At 30.3% G+C, this 23,968-nt stretch overlaps 3 protein-coding genes and 1 long non-coding RNA gene across 4 annotated transcripts; 3 read left to right on the top strand and 1 right to left on the bottom strand.

The window, feature by feature from the left end:
• Positions 1-1,158: 1,158 nt before the first annotated feature.
• Positions 1,159-2,889, bottom strand: LOC111888984 (uncharacterized). Its single transcript, XM_023885115.3, has 2 exons — positions 2,203-2,889; positions 1,159-2,132 (listed from the first exon to the last, which is right to left on the bottom strand). Exons 1-2 carry the CDS (start codon positions 2,887-2,889, stop codon positions 1,389-1,391), a joined length of 1,431 nt encoding a protein of 476 aa, XP_023740883.1. The 3' UTR covers positions 1,159-1,388.
• On the top strand, positions 1,691-3,708 carry LOC122195556 (uncharacterized). Its single transcript, XR_006185895.2, has 3 exons — positions 1,691-1,829; positions 2,031-3,017; positions 3,345-3,708. It is a non-coding gene; the product is annotated as an uncharacterized LOC122195556 (long non-coding RNA).
• A 9,186-nt stretch (positions 3,709-12,894) lies between these two features.
• LOC111888975 (glutathione S-transferase DHAR2) lies at positions 12,895-14,841 on the top strand. Its single transcript, XM_023885107.3, has 6 exons — positions 12,895-13,159; positions 13,269-13,359; positions 13,461-13,604; positions 14,153-14,270; positions 14,373-14,513; positions 14,624-14,841. The coding sequence occupies exons 1-6, from the start codon at positions 13,102-13,104 to the stop codon at positions 14,708-14,710; spliced, it is 639 nt and encodes a 212-aa protein (XP_023740875.1). The 5' UTR covers positions 12,895-13,101; the 3' UTR covers positions 14,711-14,841.
• A 5,212-nt stretch (positions 14,842-20,053) lies between these two features.
• On the top strand, positions 20,054-22,433 carry LOC111888985 (glutathione S-transferase DHAR2). The gene is made up of 6 exons (XM_023885117.3): positions 20,054-20,344; positions 20,447-20,537; positions 20,639-20,782; positions 21,549-21,666; positions 21,771-21,911; positions 22,154-22,433. Exons 1-6 carry the CDS (start codon positions 20,287-20,289, stop codon positions 22,238-22,240), a joined length of 639 nt encoding a protein of 212 aa, XP_023740885.1. The 5' UTR covers positions 20,054-20,286; the 3' UTR covers positions 22,241-22,433.
• The last annotated feature ends 1,535 nt before the right edge of the window (positions 22,434-23,968 follow it).

Genomic DNA, 23,968 nt, shown 5'->3' with positions numbered 1-23,968 from the left:
AACCTTTATGCACTCTTAAAGGGATAATGACTTAAAAGGGTAATATATTATTTGATTTGTACATATTTAGTCACTGATTTTTATTTTCGTCCACATTTACCCCTTCAACTTGTTAAGTTGTACACATTTAGTCCTTATGACCGGCTACTCTAGGTTAGCCGGTAAAAATGACTTAATAGGGTAATATATTTCTCACTTTGTACACATTTAGTCCTTAATATTTTTGTACACATTTAGTCCTTAATATTTTTTTTGTTGCGAAATAAGTCATTTTTGTTTTTGTACTCATTCAGTACTTATGAATGATTTTTTTAGATTTTTCTCGCGACATCTTACGTGGGATAGCCATATGGTGGTGAGATAGGTTGAGGTGGTTCTACTATATACTGTAGGCCAAGATACCTAGTGCGGGTCAGCTGTAAGCCGTATGCACGGAGGCTCGAGAAGAGCAGTTGGGTTAAGGAGGCATGCTGACAAACCCTGGGTATTCTAGTCCGATGACTGATTGGACCTGTTGCATGTTGGCATTCCAGTCCGATGACTGATTTGGCCAAGGTATTCCAACCTGATGAGTGTGGGCCCGTTATGCATGATAATACGTTTGTTGTATCGAGTATTTTGGAAGAAACTCACTAAACTTTATGCTTACCCAGTTGTTTATGTTTTCAGGTTCTATCGTTGATCGTGGGAAGACGAAAACATGATTGTACACATTCATCAATAGTATTGAGGATTCCACGTTTCTTATATTACTCTGATTTTCGATAAATGTATTTTGGAATAAACGTTTTTTCTTAATAATAAATTTATAATCAGGGACTTTTGCCTTATTTAAAAATGAATTTTTTTTTGTTGTGAAAATGAGACGTTACACATAAACATCAACAGTCCCACAGATTTCATCAATGATTGTCCCATTTTCATAAGTACTGAATGTGTATAAAAACAAAAATGACTTATTTTGAAACAAAAAAATATTAAGGAATAAATGTGTACAAAAATATTAAGGACTAAATGTGTACAAAATGGGAAATATATTACCCTATTAAGTCATTTTTTCCGACTAACTTGGAGTAACTGGTCATAAGGACTGAATGTGTACAGTTTAACAAGTTGAAGGGGTAAATGTAGACGAAAAAAAAACTCAGTGACCAAATATATACAAATCAAAAAATATATTACTCTTTTAAGTCATTATCCCACTCTTAAACCATAAAAGTATAGTTGTATTACACTCTTAACCTATATGCAAACCAAACATACACCTTTATGCACTCTCAAATCTACAAAAATGACAATGATATTTGTTGATATACACTCTTAAACTATATGCAAATCAATCTCTATAATCATACCCTATATTTTCTTTAAAAGAATGAAAATAATATTCAAAAAGCAACCAGCTCTAATGCAAGCTCATTGAACAAGAAAGCTTCAATCTCTACAACAATGGAATCCACTTCCTCCCCCAACTCTTCTAACCATGGTTCCTTCCCCACAGCCTTCTCAGATAAGTCAGCGTTAACACTGACTTCCTTTCCTTCACTAACTACCATTTTCCACAGTTCTTCTTCAATGGCGTCCCTCCTCAAAATGCTACTCATTTTTCTCTTCAAAAGCTTCGAGTATACTATAAATTCCACATGTTGTCTGAGAATCTCTGATAACCCTAATTTTATACGATCAAACAACAACCGCCTATCCGCCTTATTCCACGACTCTTGCTTCCCGTATTTCTTCTCTAATGTTTCAAAAATCAAGGGGCTCACAATGTGTTCGACGGAATGCCATCTTTCGAAACTTTCAATTTCATCGAGCACGTTGACAAGGTACGAAAATTCTTGACTTTCTTTTGGTCCGAAGCATCTTTCGGTTTCGGCAGCATCCTCGTCACTTGATGTAACGATTTCAGGTTTAGATTGGTTTTCTTCCGATTCTGATTTCAGAATCTGAAGTTTCAAATACAAACCATGGAGATCAGTGCTAAATTTGTCACCGTATTCATCGATTGATAAATTGTCTGTTTCCAGGACTGAATTTGGACTCGGATGATGAGCTTCAGTCGCGTTGCTTCCATGTTCATCGATATCGATGCAATTTAAAGACGTGAATCTGTCTTCACATGGTGAATCCTGCAAAATATGCGACGAGATATGTTTAGCTTCAGAAAAGAAAACCATAATGAAAAGCAGCAAGTATTACCTGTTCAAAAGAAACATCCAAAGAACAGGGAAAACATCCTTCTTTTGCAGAATCGTTGCATTCTGCTTTCTCATCTATTTGTTTGATCCCTTCATCACCAGAAGAAAACTCAACATCCTCAGAATTTGTCAACAAATTGTTGTGTTGTCTCCCAGAGGTGAATCCCAAATCATGTTTAGACACTTTCTTGAGCTTTTTATTTGGAAGAGAAGAGATGTTAAATCGTTTATATACCAATTTGGTGGCAGATTTATCTTTCCAATCTTGTGTTCCTAATTCTAATCTCTGCTTTGACTCAAGACCCGCCATTGAAGGCACCTCACTATGATCACAAACCCGTATACCAGACCAAATTTCTTGACAAACTTTGGGCCTTTTTGATCTTGCTAAAAGCTGCTTCTTGAATTCCCACCCAAAAGTAGTACTTCTGTTCTCAAGATACCTTAAAGAAACATCCTTACTTGAATCATTTAATGTTGAATTCGGCTTCTTTAATATCTCCCGATTCTTTTGCTTAACTTTACTCCATCTTCTTCCTCGTGAACCTACAGAAGCAGATTTCTGGAGATAGTTCTCAGACAACACTCTTTTTGGTCTAGAAACTGGCTGTTGCTTCAATGGCACCTCATGAAGACCCATTAACTTTGCAATGACACTTGGATTGTTGTTTCTTTCGGTTCTTATCATATTCAACAGCTTCGTATCTCTATGCAGAAATTGTAGGCAAAGTGATTATCTGCTGCTGAGAAGGAAAAATACAGAGAAAACGTCATCATGAGAGCATCATAATTAAAGAAGATTATTATATGCAGGAAGTAAGTAAACCCACATTCATGTTTAGAAAAAAAAAACACAATCATTCAATACGCACTTCACCAAACCAAATGAAAGATTGAAACACATCAGTTTATGAAAATCATAATTGATAATTAATCGAATTCACTGTTCACATGTGGTTCAAGAACTGGAAATGATGTTGAATCAATGAAATCATACCTTATGGGATTGATTCGACTTATCGAACTAACAGAACAATGAGTTTGTGATCATCAAAGATTTTGATTTGTAATTAACCTTGATTATGAAACTAAACGAATCCCGAGAGGATTGATGAAAATCCCCCGAATGATTACTGATTTCAGGATCCTGAAAACGCGAAAGATTTCGATGAATCGAGGTTAAGAAGGTGGAGTTATTATGACAGATAAATGATATTACGATAAAGAAGAATGAAATGAATAAAACGGTGGCTAAATTGAATTGATATGAGAGAGAAATTAGGGTTTATCATTAATTGTAGGTTTGAATTTATTTGATTACATCACTGGCATAATTTTCTAGAGGAAATCCTTAGCATGCTTCGGATTTTGGAGTTTTCTTGTAAGAATGAAATCACATTTTTACACGTATATGAAATATATTTCAAAAGAAACCCCTGTATAATTCAACCTGGCTTGTAAGACCCTTCTATACTATTGTATAAAGGATAAACTCATGTTTACAACATGACTATTGATTTGTCTTATTTAGATCGATATTCTTTTCTTTTTTCATACAAAAAGTCTCGGTTTCATTTGGTAAAAGACAGGTTGACGTCCTTTAGTCGGATCATCAACATGCACACCATGGTATAGCAATATTAAATTGCTTACAATTGTATATTACTGAAAAATAAAATTATGCAACGTATTTGATATTAGATATATGTACTTTACAAAAGGTTTAATGTTGTTGTATTTTATTGAAATTTTAAACATGTTTGCATGGTAAATAATTTTCTATTGTCGTATTAACTAAAATGTGGATGAGATCGCACGATATTCGTAAATAATTGTTAAGAAGTATTAGGCTACGTGAATGATAGAATATTAAACAAACAATATAATACTTTACATGGTCGGCGCCAACTGGGCCCATCACTTTTAATTCCACTATACAAATGAAAACAACATAGGTTTCTTTTTACTATAAACAAAATCCACTATAACATAAAGTTTGAAAAAAACGTCCCATTACCAAACTCACTACACCCCCTCCCCCCCTCCATTTTTCCTAAACCTTAGCATTATCATCAAGACAACTGTTAACAAAAATATTTTAAGGTTGATCACCTTCAAATGTGTGTGGTCTCTTCACTCTAATCTCTAGTTTAATCTTCTTTAGAGTAAATTACAGAAATGCTACTTGTGGTTTGATCGAATTTTCAATTTTGGTCCTTAAATTTAAAATTTGATAAGTTACATCTTATGGTCTTTTCATATATATATATATATATATATATATATATATATATATATATATATATATATATATATATATATATATATATATATATATATATATATATATATATATATATATATATATATATATATATATATAGGTGGGTTCAATTGAGAAAATAAAAAAGGTTGAGAATGAGGAAATCATTCTCAGCCACTCATTTTATTCAAGCATAAAAAGACACAGTGGCAAACTTGTAAATATGAGAACAACCTTTAATATCAAATACGTATCTGTAGTTCAAACTCATTCATCGTTCATCATCCAAATTTCTTCTCCAACTTTCAACAATCATCCAAATTTCTTCGATTAAACCATCATCAATCCATTTTTTTGATCGGGTAAAGCTGTAAAGGGGATACGAAGCAGATGATGGCGAGAGGAAAACGAGAAGCGAATCGATAAACGAACACAGCGAGATTTGCAGCAACCCTTCGTTCACCTCCCGTTGTCGGCAGCAAAGGAGACCAAGGTGAAGATTCTCTGGTGCTCGTCTTTGTCTGATTAAGGGGGAGAAGCACGGAGGTTCGTCGCTCGACTCGCAAACCGAGATGGTCTCCGTGGTTTTGGCTAGACCAAAGGAGGAGGTGTTTGGTTTTGCTAGGAGATTGCGATTGGAAAGAAGCCAGAAGCAAGGGTTTGGTTTTGCTAAGAGATTGGGTCGGACGTCCGCTGCCTCTCATTTGCTTCCTGCCGGCGAGAAATGAAGAGAGAGGGAGGCGAGGGAAGATGGCATCGGTGTTAGTGGGTCAACGAGCCAAGGGATAAAGGGAAACCGAGGTTCCAATCGACGGAAATAGTCTAGAAGATGGTGGCTTTTGGCTGTGGTAATCGACGGGAAGTGCTGAAGGATCTCGATGGGGCAGTTGCTAGGGGTGTGTATGGGGCGGTTTGGTTAGGTTATTGGTCAAAACCGAACCATAACCATTATGATTGGTTAATGCATTTTGATAGCCATTGAGTATGGTTAATATTGGTTATGGTTAATGGTTTTTGTCGGTTGACGGTTTTGGTTAATGGTTAATATTGGTTAACCATAATGTTCAAAATAATATAAATGACAAAAATATATTGACATAAAAAATGAAAACGGAATACGAAAAAGTCCTCGACGCCAATGTTTGTAACCTAGCTTATAGTAATAAAAAAAAGGAATGTGTACATTTGATACTCAGAGTGTGATAACACATAGTCACATTAAAAATCAAAAACATTCAATAAAAATATAAAACTTTTAAAAAAAATTGACATTAATAATTTCATATATTTATAATTAATATTAACATTAAAATAAAGTCAAACATTCATACACGTTCAATGCGATTAAATCAAAAACTATAAAATAAAATAGCCAAACATTTATATTATGTGTTATCTGGATAAAAAAAAAATTCCAAACACTCATATATATTCAATGTGATTAAGTCAAAAAATCCTTCGAATAGGTCTATAAAGTCAAAACGATCTTTGATTATGATTAACGGTGTGAGAATCATTCATTTAGGATTATGAGTGTGAAGATTAAACTAATTGTGAATAATGTTTACAAAGTGTAGAATTAGCCGATTATGAATTACAACATTAATGAATAATCTAACTATTGGCATGATTGGAAGATTGCGTGTGTCTGCATGATCAACATTTGATGGTTTGATTGTTCGTTCGTCTCCTGATAAGTGAGGATTAATTAATTATATTTTGGAATTTTAATGGGTCTTAAATAAGTTTTACTATATTATTTTATAATTTATATATAATATATAATTTTTTTATATTAAAATATAAAGTTAGCGGTTCAGTTAATAATGGTTCGGTTAACCTATAAAACCATAATCGAACCGTTCGTTATTGGTTAACAAAAATTAGAAACCGAACCAACGGTTTTTAAAATGGTTCGGTTATTATGGTTCGGTTGTATCGGTTAATTTGGTTTTGGTTCGGTTTTTCGGTTATTATGCTCACCCCTAGCAGTTGCTGCTTCAATTGGTACGGTCCTCTTCTCGTTTCTTTTAGTTTGATTGTAAATCAGCTAGGTGGGTGTTTGGGTGATCGATGTTCAACGGGTGAGTAGATGGGGGAAAAGGATTTGATCAAGTTTGGTGTGTTCATCATGAACAGATGGAGAAATGGGTTTGACTGGAAATCAACGATAACGAAGGGAGTTTGGTTTGTTTCATTTGACAGGAAAGAAAACAGATGACAATGATTTTATGGATGTTTGTTTGCTATTGTTTAATCTTGTTTGGATAGAAATGTATGGTGTGTTTGGTTGGATCATTTGACAGGAAAGTCTGTATGTTATTCATATGTGAATAACATATAAAAATTATATGTATTTGTGAAAATACATTATAATATTCATATGTGAATATACTGTGTAATATTCATATGTGAATATACTGTGTAATATTCATAAGTGAATATATCATCTAATATTCACAAATGAATATACTATGTAATATTCACATGTGATATAACATGTAATACTCTGTAATATTCAGATATGAAAATATTATCTAATATTCATAAGTGAATATACCATCTAATATTCACAAGTGAATATACTATGTAATATTCATAAGTGAATGCATCGTCTAATATTTAAATATGAACATACTATGTTTATTATATGCTATATTCATATATGAATGATACTTAAATTGTAAAAAAAATAAAATAAAAAATTAATCATAGTTTTTTATTCATAAATAAATAACGAATGTACTGTAGTAAAAACCTGATTCATTTTTATTCACTTATGAATAACGATAGTTGAAAATATAAAAAAGATAAATTTTTTATTTTATCTTAAAATTATATCAATATGAATGTCTATTTGTAGAGAATAAAAAATCATGAATTTTGGTATATTTAAAATCATTTTTCGATAAAAATAGCTTCTTAAAAATTAAAAAAAAAACAAAAAACTATGTTTTTGTATATATTAAGGTAATGATTAGCATAGTTTAAGGAAACATGTTTTGTTGGAAAACACATGTCTATTCCTTTCTCATTTCTGTTGGTACGATGGAGGCTTTTGCGGCAAAAATAAATGAGTGGCTGAGAATGATTCCCCATTCTCAACCTTTTTTTTCTCAATTGACCCCTCCCCCTCTCTCTCTCTCTCTCTCTCTATATATATATATATATATATATATATATATATATATATATATATATATATATATATATATATATATATATATACTAGGCGAATGCCCGCGCGTTGCGCAGAAACACCTATATAGTTGAAGTCTTTACAAATATATGATTTTTTAAATATAACAATAACGTTGTTGTTAAATTTGATATAATAATTTGTATATACTAAATTGATATAATATATTGATTATTTTGAATTATATGATAATATATACATTTATTATATCTTCATAATCTCAATCGTTTAAATGACTTTTACCCGCGAGTTATACATGAATAAATTTAAATATAATATATGATTTGATGTTATTTATAGTTGTTTTTATTGTTAATTAATTTTTTAAAATTTATTTGCTTAACGTTTTAATTTCTATCATTATAATTATTTAAAACATCAAACATTGTTTTTTTTATTTTAAAGTTAATAATATAATCATTTATATAGAATTGTTTTTAACTATTGTTATTGTAAGTTATTTTAAGCTACTTATTTGGAAACTTTTAACGATTATAAAAATATATTTAAGAAATATTTTAGTTAAATTGAGATTACAATCTAGTTTTTGCTTTTATCACTACGTTTATCACTTTTAACTATTTACAAAATATTCTTTAGTTTTTTTAAATAGAACTGAAATTTATATTTGAGTTGACATTGTAATGCGCAAAAACATCTATATAGTTGAAGTCTTTACAAATATATATATTTTAAAATATAACATTAACGTTGTTGTTAAATTTGATATAATAATTCGTATATTAATTTGATATAATATATTGATTACTTTGAATTATATGATAATATATAAATCTATTATAACGTCATAATCCCAGTCGTTTGAATGACTTCTACTCGCGAGTTACACATCAATAAAATTAAATATTATATATGGTTTAATATTATTTATAGTTGTTATTTTTAACTAATTTTTTAAAATTTATTTGCTTAATGTTTTAATTTCTATCATTATAATTATTTAAAACATCAAACCTTATTTTTTGATTTTAAATGTAACAATATAATCATTTATATAGAGTTATTTTTAACTATTGTTATTATAAGTTATTTTAAGCTACTTATTTGAAATTTTTTAACGATTATATAAATATATTTAGAAAATATTGTTGTTAAACTGATATTATAATTTAGTTTTTGCATTTATCACTTTTAATTAATTACAAAATATTATTTGGTTTTTTTAGTAGAACTGAAATTTATATTTAAGTTACACTGTAATGTTATATTTAAATTAACAATTTAAGTATTTTGTCCAAACTGTTCAAAAATTACAGCTTTAAACTGATAATGATTTACATGCAATAACATTTTAAATCTAATAAATTAAGTATAATATGTTAAAATTTAAAGACATAACTTTATAAATAGAAATAAAGATATTATTTTAAAATTGAAATTTAGTCTATTTATGATTACACTTTAGGTTTGATATTTATTTAACCTTATTAACCAATTTACAATCATTATTAGAAAGACACTACAATTTATCATTTTTAACTATTTATAAAATAATCTTTGGGTTGTTTAAGTTAAATAAAATTTATATTTAAGTTGAGCCTATAATGTTATATTTTAATTAATAATTTAAGTATTTTATACAAATTGTTCAAAAATTATACCTTTAAAATGATAATGGTTTACATCCAACAATATATTAAAACTAATAAATTAAGTATAATATGTTAAAAGTTAAAAAAACATAATTTTATAAGTAGAATTAAAGATATTATTTTAATATTGAAATTTAGTTTAAATATGAATATACTTTAGATTTGATATTTATTTAACCTAATTACCAAATTATAATTATTATTATAAAGAAATTGAAAAGTCATGGGAGTTTTCAAATAAATATGGTGAAAGGAAAAAAGAATGGGGGTTTCAAATACATGAGATTTAAGAAAAAATGATAGCTTTATAAGTATATATGATATATATATATATATATATATATATATATATATATATATATATATATATATATATATATATATATATATATATATATATATATATATATATATATACTAGCCGTTTACCCGCGCAAAGCGACGGGTGCGAATCAACAAAATGACATAAAAAATTTGTTAAACAAAATGCCGAACAGATAGAAATTTCTTATACCTGGGCTAGGATTAAACGTAAGACATTTTTGGGCTTATTCGATTTTAATAGAAAAAAAAACCAAAGGAGGAGGTAGTGAGCATGAGAGAGAACTAAAGTTTTGCGGTCAATGGCAAAACATTGATGATAGATGAATGCAAGATCAATGCGCATCTTCCAGTTTATATGAAATGCTTTATAACGTGTACATCGTATTAGACCGATTCAAATGGATATGAAGAACACTTGGTCAAACTTTGACCAATTCAAAATATTATCATCATCTTATTTGACTTTTTCATTATTATTGACAGATTCAGTATTTAGCGATTTAATTGGATATGGGGAACACTTGGTCAAAGTTTGACCCATTTAAAATCATATCATCATCATCTTATTTGGCTTTTTCATAAATGTTGATCGGATAAGATTTAATATTTACCGATTCAATTGGATATGAGGAACATTTGGTCAAACTTTGACCCATTCAAAATCTTATCATCATCATCTTATTTGACTTTTTTATAAATATTGACCGGATAAGATTTAGTATTTACCGATTCAATTGGATATGATGAACACTTGGTCAAACTTTGACCCATTCAAAATATTATCATCATTATCTTATTTGACTTTTTCATAAATGTTGATCGGATAAGATTTAGTATTTACCGATTCAATTGGATATGATAAACACTTGGTCAAACTTTGACCCATTCAAAATCTTATCATCATGTTATTTGACTTTTTTATATTTAACCCATTCGATTTGAAGATAAGTTTAGTAAATGCTTTTTAAGGTGTATATATATATATATATATATATATATATATATATATATATATATATATATATATATAAATCGCTACTTCTTTTATAAAATTGCTGAAAAAAATTAAAAAAAAATAATTTTATAAAAAAATTGCATTTTTTTTTCCAACGAATTTGTTTCAAAACATACGAATTTTAGCCCTATAAAGTCAAAATAAAGATATTTTAAAGTATTTTTTTTCTATGTATTACTATTGATTTTTTAGGTTTTAAGGTTTCCAAATCTTTATGTATTTTTTATTGATCTGCCATATATATATATATATATATATATATATATATATATATATATATATATATATATATATATATATATATATATATATATTGTTTTTTATCTTTATTTTAATAGAATTAATATAGATTTTTTAAAATTATTTTTATTTTTTAGTGAATTATCTAAATTATAGAAAATCATATTATTATTATTTATTTATTTCTTAAGTTATTTATCTTTGTTTTTGTGGTTTAAAAATATTTTAATATTTTTGACATTTTATTTGACTATATTATTTAATGTTGTTTTTTTTATTTTTTATTTTTTTTTATTTTTTATTTTATGTTTTGTTCCTTTAAATTATATACTGATTTTTTTGACGTTTTTTTAATTAACAAATTAAAACAAAAACCCAGATAGCTATAAGTCTTACAATAAAATTATTTAAGGTTTGTTTTTTTTTTCTTTTTTCTTTTAATGACACACACACACACACACACACACACACATATATATATATATATATATATATATATATATATATATATATATATATATATGCTTAGGTTATTTTATTCGAACTAATTATTGTACATCTATCGTATGCTATGAGAATTACTAAAGAATAAGTTGTTTAACAATGTGAATACGTTCAACCTTATAAAAATATCATCATTTTCATGCATTCTCGTTAATTATTTTTTTTTTGTTTTCACACATCGTTTTTCACTAATTTTCAGAATACGACTCAATAAAACATTTTGACAACATTCTGACAGAAATGAGAATAATAATAATATGTGTATAATAACCTTATAGACGATTTAATTAGCGAAAATGTTTGTTAATGACAATAGTTATGTAAGATTGAACGTATTGATATTATCAAAGAAACATATTTTCTTTATCATTATCATATATATATATATATATATATATATATATATATATATATATATATATATATATATATATATAAAATAAATGAATAGTTTTAATATCCTTTGTCAAGTGTCATTCTAATACAACTCCTCATTAATATTATGTCATGTGTCATGTAGATATATTAGACAATTCATTTCAAGATTCAAACTTACATTTTCTAATTATATGTTAAATTTAATGTTATAATAATTTTAAAAACTTGATATATCTCTTAATTAATAATATATTTAAAATGACTTATTTAAAATAACTGATTAATAATTATAAATTTTTATTTTAAAAGTTTAATTAATTTTATAACCATGATTCCCACATGATATAAACTAGTGTGTGTGTGTGCGCGCGCGTGTGTGTGTGTGTGTATATATATATATATATATATATATATATATATATATATATATATATATATATATATATATATATTAGATTGAATAGTTTTACTTTGATTTTTTCCTTCAGAAATAGTTATACGAAAAATATAATTATTTAGACAATAAATGAAGAAGCACTGATATATAAACTGACATGTAAACAAATGATGTAAAAGAAAAATGCATAAAGCCATAAACCTCTTAAAACAAAAGCACAAGCACTAACATATAATTGAATGATATAAACAAAATACAAAAATAAAGAAAACAACATTAAATTTATATTGGACGATTTATAGTTATCTGGTTTATTATTTTAATTTGTTTATTTAAGCAAAACGTAAAAGAATCATTATATAAAACATCTAAAATTAGAATAACTTTATAAATCATCTAAAATAAAAATAATTTTAAAAATATTTTAATAAAATGTTAAAAAAACAGCATCAAATAATATATTCAAATAAAACATCTAAAATAGTAAAATATTTTTAAATCACAAAAATAAAAGTAAATAAATAAATCTAAGAATAAATAAAATTTTAATTTGAAGTATATTTGTCTTTTTTTAATCAAATAATCAATGATACTTGTTACCACACCTCAAAATCGAACATAATGATGCCAAAGTGTGTACATTTTAATTTCAGACGAGTTATTCCATTTAATTGACCGACCACTAACACAATCGGTAAAAAACGAATCGTTTGCTCGCTGTTCTATTCTAGAAATAGGGAATCCGTTTTCTTTCTTTTCCGTTTTGGCTTTTTGGTATGTAAAAGGTAAATGAATCTTTCTTCCGTTACGCTACGGAGCATGTGAAACATTCCTTCATCGGGTTGTAGGTTGTGACACGTATGAGCTCCAAGTGCTGTATTAATACGGACACAATTTCGTCTTGATTCATAGAATTCACTAGAAGAAAGTATCGTCTCTCTGAGCGAATCAAAAAGTTTCAGTTCTAATGGCGATTGAGATCTGTTGCAAAGCTGCTACCGGTGCCCCTGATGTTCTTGGAGACTGTAATTCATTCTCTCTTCCCCACAGTTTATTATGTACAACATGATTCCCTTTATACACATCTCTTGAAATTTCACCTTCGATCTTTTTGGGGTTTTTGTTTGAATTCAGGTCCATTTTGCCAAAGGGTTCTCTTGACTCTGGAAGAGAAGAAACTCACCTACACAACTCATCTTATTAATCTGGAGAGCAAACCCGAATGGTGATGATAATTCTAGAGAATCTTGAAATTTCGCACGAAATTGTGAAGTTTTTTAATTAGTTTTTGGGGTTTTAAAAGATGATCTCTTTGTGGTTCTTTAGGTTTCTTGAAGTGAACCCAGATGGGAAAGTTCCGTTGATAAAGTTCGATGACAAATGGATTTCTGATTCTGATGTTATTGTGGGTCTGATTGAAGAGAAGTTCCCTGAACCTTCACTTTCTCCTCCACCTGAACTCGCCTCTGTGTAATTCTCTCCATCTCTCTCTCTGTGTGTACATATTAGTCCAAAAATGCAAAACAAACGCTAATGGAAATGCTAAACACCTATGTTTTTGTATCTGTACTTTTTATAATCTGTCGATAATTGTGTAGATACTTCTAGCAAACTGTGTATAGGGAAAGGTTAGATCATTTCTTCCTTAGTTTACTTGATCAACAAAAAACCAAATATGGATTGCTGAATACAGACAAACCAGTCAAATAAGTATAATACTTTATAAAGCAATGGAGTCTTTTTTTCTTTTCTTTTCAATTCTCCATGATGTTGAAGTCAAGTACTTGTTAATTAGGTGACCCTTGCAGTATTTTATTATAAGGGTACTTCATCATTGAGATTAGTTGTACCTTGACTATAGTTGTCTCATTGAATTTCTCTAGTCAAATTGACCATTCATGATATTGTCGTTTAATCCATAATCATAATTCTCATAAACAACTACAAAACTCAAACCGACTATTGCTCAATCTTTTAAATAATTGCATCATTTATAGACTTGTTATTTGGACTTTTAGGGGATCGAAGATATTCCCAAAGTTTGTGACATTCTTAAAGAGCAAGGATGCCAATGATGGAACAGAGCAAGCTTTGCTTGATGAATTGAAGTCATTGGAAGAACACCTCAAGAATAATGTAAGATTTATAAAAAAAAGAAGATGATTGTTTGTTTTTCTATTACGATCTCTATTTTGTTAGAATGATGAGTAAGTTGTAAGTTGAACATATTAAATATAGGGACCTTATGTGAATGGAGAAAAGATCACAGCCGTTGATTTGAGTTTGGCACCAAAGCTTTACCACCTTGAGGTGACTCTTGCTCATTTCAAGAAGTGGACTGTTCCTGAAAGTTTGACTCATGTGCATAACTACACAAAGGTATGTTACTTTTTTTTCAAAATTCAGATATACACAAAAGGTTTTTATATATATTTATTTTATTTTAAAAATTCTGTGCATAAAAATTTATGGTTTTTTTTTTGGTGCAGTCTTTGTTTGCTCGGGAGTCGTTTGAGAAAACCAAAGCTGCTAAAGAATATATGATTGCTGGATGGGCACCAAAGGTTAATCCATGAAGCCATTCCAAACTCTAGCTTTAGTAACTCCATTTCTTCACTTTATGTTACTGGATATATTTTATAAAAACCTATGGTTTGTGATGCTATTGGGTCTAATGAGTAAAATTTAACTTTTGAGCTAAAACAAATATGGTATTCAAAGTATATCAAAGTGTTTACAAAATGCTGCATGAGTTGCTTTATTCAAATAAATATTAGATCGTTACCCTAGTCAATAGATTTTTGTATTAGTATTAAATATATTAATTATTTAGGAAATTGGAAGATGTTTGATAGTAAGCCAAATGCGATTACACATATGCATTATTTAAGTATTGTCACAAGTTGGCTTTGCATTGTCATTACAAATGCAATATATTTTCTATGTTTACAACAAGAAACTACAAACAAAAGTTGCAGGGTATTCAACCCCCAATCTGAGTCTTTGTGTATTGCTGTTGCCTTTTGATTAAACAATAGAAGTTGGGTCGGAACTCGGGTTAAATGGTGAGAAGATTAAACCAAGTTTTATAATAACCATAGTTACATCTCAATGAAATTCGAAGTGTCTTTTCCTTAAAGATATTGTCATGCAAGGTGTTAAAGAGAAAAGAAGAGGGAAATAAATAGATACAAAAAATTAATGAGATGACACAAAGATGTGGTTTGATGACTTCGATCCATGGGTAGGAAATGGAGATATCTTATTCACAATGTAATACTACTCTTACGTATGTTACATCATGAATCTTGCAGCCATAACTCGAGTACATATTGTGCTGCCTGCATATACAAGATTTTTTAAATACAAGAACATGTAGCAGACTTGGGTTGTGCCATAAAACCATTTGAATTTCCATACAATTCAAAGTAACATGTCTAACAATTCTACCTTAACTCTAAGACTTCTTCAAGAACCATTTCACTGCCATGAATGGCTCACCTTTTTCAAACATTTACCAAAATTAAGAATAGCTTGAACTTATCTGTAGGTAACACCTTAGTCAACATATCTTTTGGGTTCTCTTCAATAGTTTTCTCCAAGTAGAGAATCAAGCTTCTTCAAGAACATCACGGATGAAAAGTTTAGCTGTAAATATGCTTTGTATTATCATGATATACTTGATGTATTGGATTCTTTGTCAGACTTAACACACTTTCACCGTCACAATACAAAGTGAGCCTCTCCACCTTCAACATAAGACTCTGAATGGGACCGTGTAGCCATATTCATTCCTTCATCCCTTCGGTCATTGACATGTACTTTGCCTTACTTGTGAATAAGGAAATTGTGGGTTGTAATGTTGCCTTCCAACTAATTAGTCATCAAGATAAGGTAAAGATATAGAACGTTTGTGATCGTCTCTTCACAAAGTCATCACCATGATCCGAGTCTGCATAGACAACCAAACCATCACTATATGTACCAAAACCATGAACCAAACAAATATTTATTGGTCCTTCCAAGTATCACATGATATGCTTGATTGCTCATTTTCCAAACTACTCATAAACCTACTTAATACTATCGGTGTGATGCAGGTCAAGTCTAGTACAAACCATAACATACATGAGACTTCCAACAACACTCGAATACAGAACTCTTGGTCATGTAAATTTTCTATTTATTTATAATTGGTATAGTCGAGTTTAAAGTTGCTGCTAAACGAGTACAAGTCGGCCTGCATTGTATAACCTACTTACTTTCCTTTCCCTCTAGATCTCCTTACTTGATATCTTCTTTGTTGCACCCAAGTCCTTCATATGGAGCTCTCATTTCAATAAAGTGTCAAGGCATTAAATTCAACCATATTCTTGGTTGCAATTAACATGTTATCTATCACAACAAATATCGAAATCATAAAAAAATTTCTTTGATTAGACGCAATTATCCAACCGGATTCAAACATAACAATGAGATATCATAAATAAATCAAACCCTTTATATCATTGACTTGGACATTGTTTCAAAACATAAATAGATTTCTTCAACAAATATACATGATCTTCCTTGTAGTCAAGAAACCCTTGGGGATGAGACATAAATATCCTCTTCTAGATTACCATGAAAGAATGATGTTTCTACATCCAGTTGCTCAAGCTTTATACTAAATGCACTTGCCATGGGCCTTTAAAAGAGTTTGTTTTAAAGACTTGTATTCTCTGTTAGGAGTCTGTTTTAATCTACCTTCTACATATCACCACAATCATTTTTTTTTCTTTAAAGACTCGTATTCTCTCATATTTGATAAGATATAGTAGATCCATAAAAGGTAACATCTCTATTAATAGTATTTTTTTTAGAGTTTTCCTTATTCTGCACACCATAATCGATATAACTTTAACTCCAACTGCTTATCCTAAACATATTCATTTCCTAGTTCTCGGTTTCAGTTTACCATCATTAACATGACAATAAATATACATAGATAAGAATAATCAAAAGGTTTACAAGAACAAACCTTTTGAAGAGTCTTTAAGTCGATTACAACTGAATGGAGATCTATTACCAAATAGCAAGCAATATTTACTACTTTAGCCTAAAAATTGCTTTTACTAATGAACAAATACATACATATTGCATGTTGTATTAATGGTTGGTTCATTCTTTCTACAAACAGTTTTTGTTTTAATGTGTATCGTACAGTGCGGTGCCTAAATATGCTTTCCTTTTTTAGAATTCGTTAAATGGTGCATTACATAATTCTAACCAATCATCCGTTTTTAGTGTTTTGACTTGTTTTCATGCCCGTTTTCTTACACATTCTTCACTCCTTTAACCACCCAAACACCTTGTTTTTTCATTTTAAAAAAATACAGCCAAATCCTTTTTTTTTTTTGAGAAGTCATTAATGAGCATCACAAAATACGAGTATCCACTATGTGATTTCACCGATGAGGGTCACCATAAACATGAGTGAACATACTTAAGAATTTATTTAGTGGTTGTTTGTTAACTATACCTGAACTTCACCGTATGTTGCTTTTCTTTGATACAAGTTTCATAAAACTTTATATTACTAATTACATCTCCACCAAGTTATCCTTGTTTACTGAAAATCGACATTCCCTTCTCGCTCATATGACCCAACCGATGACGCCACAACGTTGAGTTATCATCATGCCGCCCTAAAGATTGGAGATACAACTACCTAGGGTGTAATCGAGCTTGAAACTTGACCCGACTGAAAAACTTGGGCTTGAAATTCAACACGATCTCGACTCAAGCCTCAATTTCAAATCGGGCTCGATCTTGATAAAGTAATTGTCACTTTCGAGCTCGGCTTAAGTTGACTCGATTAATTATTAAAAAGATAAAATTACATTAAATTGAAATAGAAATACGATTAAGCTCGTGAGTTCGATTCGACTCGGTCCGATTATATAAAATATGAATAAAATAAAGACAAAATTGCAAAAATGGTCCATGTGTTATGCATTTTCTGAGGTTTGGTCTAAACCTCGAATTTTTTGGATTGATAGTCATTTTGGCCTAGTTTCGATGCATATTTGGTCTCTCGGTAAACTGATTGACTGTAATGCCCCTCATGTATTTATTTTTCATGTTTCTTTTATTTTCTTAATTTAATATATATAATTATCTATTTTACTAATTGATAAATAAAAAGAGGACCCAACTTCTCTCTCTCGTATGACTTTTTATTTATGCAAGAACTACAAACAATCAGGAACAAAAGTATACTAGAACTAATCCGTATCTGCAACTTCAAACACAAAAAGATCTCTCACACACAAAATTCCATAGATGAACCATAGTAGCCTTACATCTTTGAAGAGTTCAGATGTAAAAAATGAAGCGAGGGTTCAAGATTCACCATTTTTTTCCCATTTGAATCACAATATACAATCAACGATGACCAAACCCAACCCTTTGTATACGTCTTCCTCCCCTATAACCCAAATTCTTACAAATCCAGGGGACGATGACACGATGGAAGTTCCATCCACACTTCCGACGACGATCTCAACTTTATATTTTGATTTTGTTCCTTTCCCTTTCGTATTTCTCCACTGTAACCCAAACTTCAGATTTCAATTATGATTTTGTTCCCAAACTCCATAGTTTGATTTGAATTTTGTTCCCAACTCAATATCACTTTACTAGGTATGTTTTACACCTCTTTAGGATACTATATGAGGTTTACCAGGTTGGATGTGGAGATGCATGTAAGCATTTCGTAGATACTTCGATTTGTGCACTTTAATGAGTATTTTTTTTTTTTTGGATCTGGAACCTTTGTTGATTGATTTTGGATATGGAATCGTGAGTTCTTTTATCCAGTTTTAAAAGATGTTTGGATGATCAATTTAATGATGACAAGGGGGGGTGTTTGGATGCGTTTTTCTGAAAATTCCTAGATCAAAGGCTTATGGGTCTTCAAGAACAATCGGTTTCTGAAAAATCGATTTTATGTTTGCTCTTCAAGTCAAACACACACGCATACAAACAATCAATTTTATGTTTGCTCTTCAAGAAAAACCGGATGTCTGGGGTTGCTTTTGGAACTAGAAATCAATTTCTGAATCTGAAAGAAGGCTTATGGGTCTTCAAGAACAATTGATTTCCGAAAAATCGATTTCGTATGCATGTATTATATCATTTATAGGTTTGGGGGTTAATGGAATCAAAGAAATAAAGGATGTCACTGGAAAATCGATAGTCAGTGGGGAAGAATTTGGAGTTCATCTTCTCAATTTAGAGTTCAACAGTGGGTGATGGCGCAGGAGAATAACGTATAGGAGAGAGAGAGAGAGAGAGAGAGAGAGAGAGAGAGAGAGAGAGAGAGAGAGAGAGAGAGAGAGAGAGAGAGAGAGAGAGAGAGGCCCAAGTTAATTAAGTATTTTCTTTAAAAAAAATCATAAGGGTATTACAGTCATTTTAGTTTACTGAGGGACAAAAAAGGCAACGAAATTACCTCAAAAGGACCACTAATCCAAAAAAAATCGTGGTTTGGACTAAAACCCCAAAAATACATATACCATAAAGACATTTTTATAGGTTTGTCTAAAATAAAGGGTAAAATTATAAATATAACTAGCTCTTAAGCTCACGAGGTGTATATTTCAATACTCAAGCTCGACTCGATCATATACTTGAGTAGCACGAGCTCGAGTAATTTTCAAGTTGGTCATGAGTATCCGGCGAAATGGCTTGATTTAGTTGCACCCTACATCTACCATTGGCATCACGATTATCTTCTAGAAAATATATCATATTTTAGTAGTTTCCTTTTGATGTTTGAACATCCTTAAAAACATTTTACGAAACGTCTTCACCAGAATACTTAAATCCATGAACAAACACAGTGTCTGTTTAACAGTCATTTGCTTGTTCTAGAAACTAGATAGGGTGGGTATCCGTTTTCTTTCTTTAACTTTTCGATCATGCCTTTTGGTTTGTTAAACGTGAATCTTTCAATTGTTCCGTTTCGCTACGGAGCATATGAAACATCCTTCCCTTCATTGGGTTCTGTCGACAATCAACGACAGTATGCGCTCCAAGTCCTGCATAAATATCCACACAACTCACCCAATTCGATAGAACAAGCAGCAAATTATAAGTTTCAATTCTAATGGCGATTGAGGTCTGTTGCAAAGCTGCTGTCGGTGCTCCTGATATTCTTGGAGACTGTAATTCATTCTCTCTCTCTCTCTCTCTCATGATTCCTAGAGATTTTATTTTAGCAAGATTTCTTGATCTTTTTGTGGGTTTTTTTTTTGGTATGAATTTAGGTCCATTTTGTCAAAAGGTTCTTTTGACACTGGAAGAGAAGAAGGTCACCTACACAATCCTTCTTATTAATCTGGACAGCAAACCCGAATGGTGATGTTGATTCTCTTAAGAATCTTGAATTTACCCAAGAAAAATGTCGCCTTTTTGATTGTAGGGTTTTAATAGATGATTTTTTTTGTGGGTTCATGTAGGTTTCTTGAAGTGAATCCAAATGGGAAAGTTCCGTTGATAAAATTCGATGACAAATGGATTTCTGATTCTGATGTTATTGTGGGTCTGATTGAAGAGAAGTTCCCTGAACCTTCACTTTCTTCTCCACCTGAACTCGCCTCTGTGTACTCTCTCTCTCTCTCTCTCTCTCTCTCTCTCTCTCTCTCTCTCTCTCTCTCTCTCTCTCTCTCTCTCCTCTCTCTCTCTCTCTCTCTCTCTCTCTCTCTCTCTCTCTCTCAAACACCTTGGTTATTGTGGGTCTGATTGAAGAGAAGTTCCCTGAACCTTCCCTAAACACCTTGGTTTTTGTATCTATAGTTTTATAATCTGTGAATTGTGTGTGTAGAGGGAAAAGTTAGACTTCGACCAATTCGTCCTTAGTGTATCTGATCAACAGAAAAGCAAAATCGGATTGCTGAATGCAGACAAATCAGTTAAATGGATATCCCTTTCTATATCATTATCAACCAACCTAAATTGATAAAGATAATAAATGGATTACATATAAATTGATTTGATTGACGTACAATTTATTATTTATTAATATTTTCGTTTGGTCATAAATTAATAATATATAAAACAATGAAGTCTTTTTTATTCTTCTTTCAATTCTCCATGTTGTTGATTGTTGAAGTCAAGTACTTGTTTATATTGTGACGCTTGCAGTATTTTATTATAAAGACACTTAATTATTTATTATAAAGATACTTAATTATTTATTACTTGTACCTTGAGTCCTTGACTATAGTTGTTCAGTTGAATTTCTCTAGTCAAATTGACCTTTGATGAATTTGTCAATTAATCATAATCATCGTGTACAACTACAAAAGTCAAATTGACTATTGTCTATTATATAATTCAATCAATTATAGTTGTCATGTGAACTTTTAGGGGATCAGAGATTTTCTCAAATTTTGTGACATTTTTAAAGAGCGAGGATAGTAATGATGGAACAGAGCAAGCTTTGCTTGATGAATTGGAGGCATTGGAAGAACACCTCAAGAATCATGTAAGATTTTTAAATAAAAAATTAGATGATTGTTTGTTTTTCTATTACAATTTTTATTTTGTTAGAATGATGTGTAAGTTGTAAGCTGAACATATTAAATATAGGGACCTTATGTGAATGGAGAAAAGATCACAGCCGTTGATTTGAGTTTGGCACCAATTCTTTACCAACTTGTGGTGGCTCTTCCTCATTTCAAGAACTGGACTATCCCTGAAAGTTTGATTCATGTGCATAACTACACAAAGGTATTGTTACATTTTTTTTTACAAAATTCAGATATACTCTTAAGAATATGTATAAGAGAGGTTGTTTATTTTAAACATATGTTGTCTCTTTCAAATATAAAAGTATAACCAATGCATAAACCATTAAGTCATTGTATTGACAAACTTTTGAGTGTCAAAAGATTTCACATAAATATGATTATTTTTAGTTGTTTATTTATTTAAAATCATGTGCATAAAAACTTATGATTTATTTTATGCAGTCTTTGTTTGCTTTGGAGTCGTTTGAGAAAACCAAAGCTGCTAAAGAATATGTGATTGCTGGATGGGTACCGAAGCTTAATGCATGAAGCCATTCCAAGCTCTAGCTTTAACTAGGGAAGAGTCCCGCATTGCGGGATTGGTTACGAAAAAAACCACTGAGAAACATACGGATAAAATCAGTAGATTCAGAACCCAAATAGTGACAATTCCTAATAGATGGTTTACAAAGGTTGCAAATTGTATAACTACTCCAAGAATGTTAAGCATAAACTTTACAAACATTCAGGCTACATTTTGAAAGATTCTCTCCCGTTTATCTTTAATTAATATCTCTAGATATTAAATTTAACAAATGATTTCAAATAATGAATACAAAACTAACTTTTAAAACAAAAAATTACCCTAATCTCCTGCTACAGCCATTTTTTTGGTCTTTCTTTCTCCATCCAACAACACGATTCTGAGGAGTCCAACCATCATCACTCAAGTTTTTAAAATTATCATAGAGATACTTCATCATGTCATGTTGACCAAATAAAGCAGCCATATAAAGAGGCATCATTGCTTGAGTACTATGGATTGAAAGCAACCTCTTGTTCTTATTCACCATAATCGTAACCATTTCAACATTTCCAGCTGTAGCAGTTAAACAAAGGGCAGTATTGGAACTGTTTTTTTGAATTTCTAAGTCCTTTTCATCCATCTTATTCACTAAATTTTCCACAAACTCTTGCAACTGTTTTGTTCATTTTGCTGATGCTGCAATATGAAGGGCGGTTTCATGATTTTTAGTGATGCTAAAGCGTACCGGTTTTAGATCTTTATCAAGAATCGCTTCAGTAGTTTTCCAATCGCCTTTAATGGCTGCTTCATATAGGGGAACACCAACTTTGATGTAATCTTCTCTACTTCCTTTGTAGAAGTTAAATAGCAAAGTTAACATTTAATACATCAATCCATAACTGAAATTATCTTTCCACTAAGATTACGCACATTTTGATGTAAAGTTTGTGAAAATTGAATGAAAGGGACCCATGTGATGATGATTGATTATAGTTTATAGGAGTGTATTCTCGATGAAGTAAAAAAATTTCCAGGTTTTTTTGCTTTAACAGTTTTGGTTGGAGGTCAATCGAGTTAAATATAAACGAAAAATTAAGAAGCTTCGTTTAACGACTTTGTCATTATTGATCAGTGTAAAGCATCTTCAAAGCGTAAAGCATCTTCAAAGCGATCATGAAACATCAATTTCTCAATACAAATAGAACCCTAAGAGTCTTGGTGATCATTATATCCAATACTAATACAAAATATCTTAAGTGTACATGAAAAACAACAAATACTAAAAAAATAAACCATATGTATGTATTTGTTATTAAAATTTGATGTCAAGATAATGAATAGCCTGATTGTATATTTGTATTGTGCCAACATGCCTGATAGGCATGTGTGAGTAAAGTTTTCAGGCCTCAAATACCCAAAAAAATAGACTCTTTCTTCTTAAAAAGGGAGCCAATCAGCCTAAAGCTCGTGGGGATATTTATTGACCTCTTTAATGTTCAGGGGGAAATCTATCCACTTTGCCAAACTTTAAAAATAGACCTATAAGAAGAGAAGAATGAAAAAGGTGCATGCACATATATGATTAACCAGAATGACAAAGTTGTGATATTCATCACATAATCATTACTATAGATGAAAGAAATGTATTCTCAAAGCAATTAAAAGAATGTACCGTGAAGAAATGGAAAAAAGATAAAATAAAGTAATCAAATAAAACCATCAATGGTGAACATATTTAACTGTCCCAACTT

This window comes from Lactuca sativa, chromosome 8, assembly GCF_002870075.4.
Source record: "Lactuca sativa cultivar Salinas chromosome 8, Lsat_Salinas_v11, whole genome shotgun sequence".
In the NCBI taxonomy this organism is placed as follows: domain Eukaryota; kingdom Viridiplantae; phylum Streptophyta; class Magnoliopsida; order Asterales; family Asteraceae; genus Lactuca; species Lactuca sativa.
The sequence above is the reverse complement of the archived record's forward strand: the minus strand, read 5'-3'. Positions and strand labels throughout refer to the sequence as shown.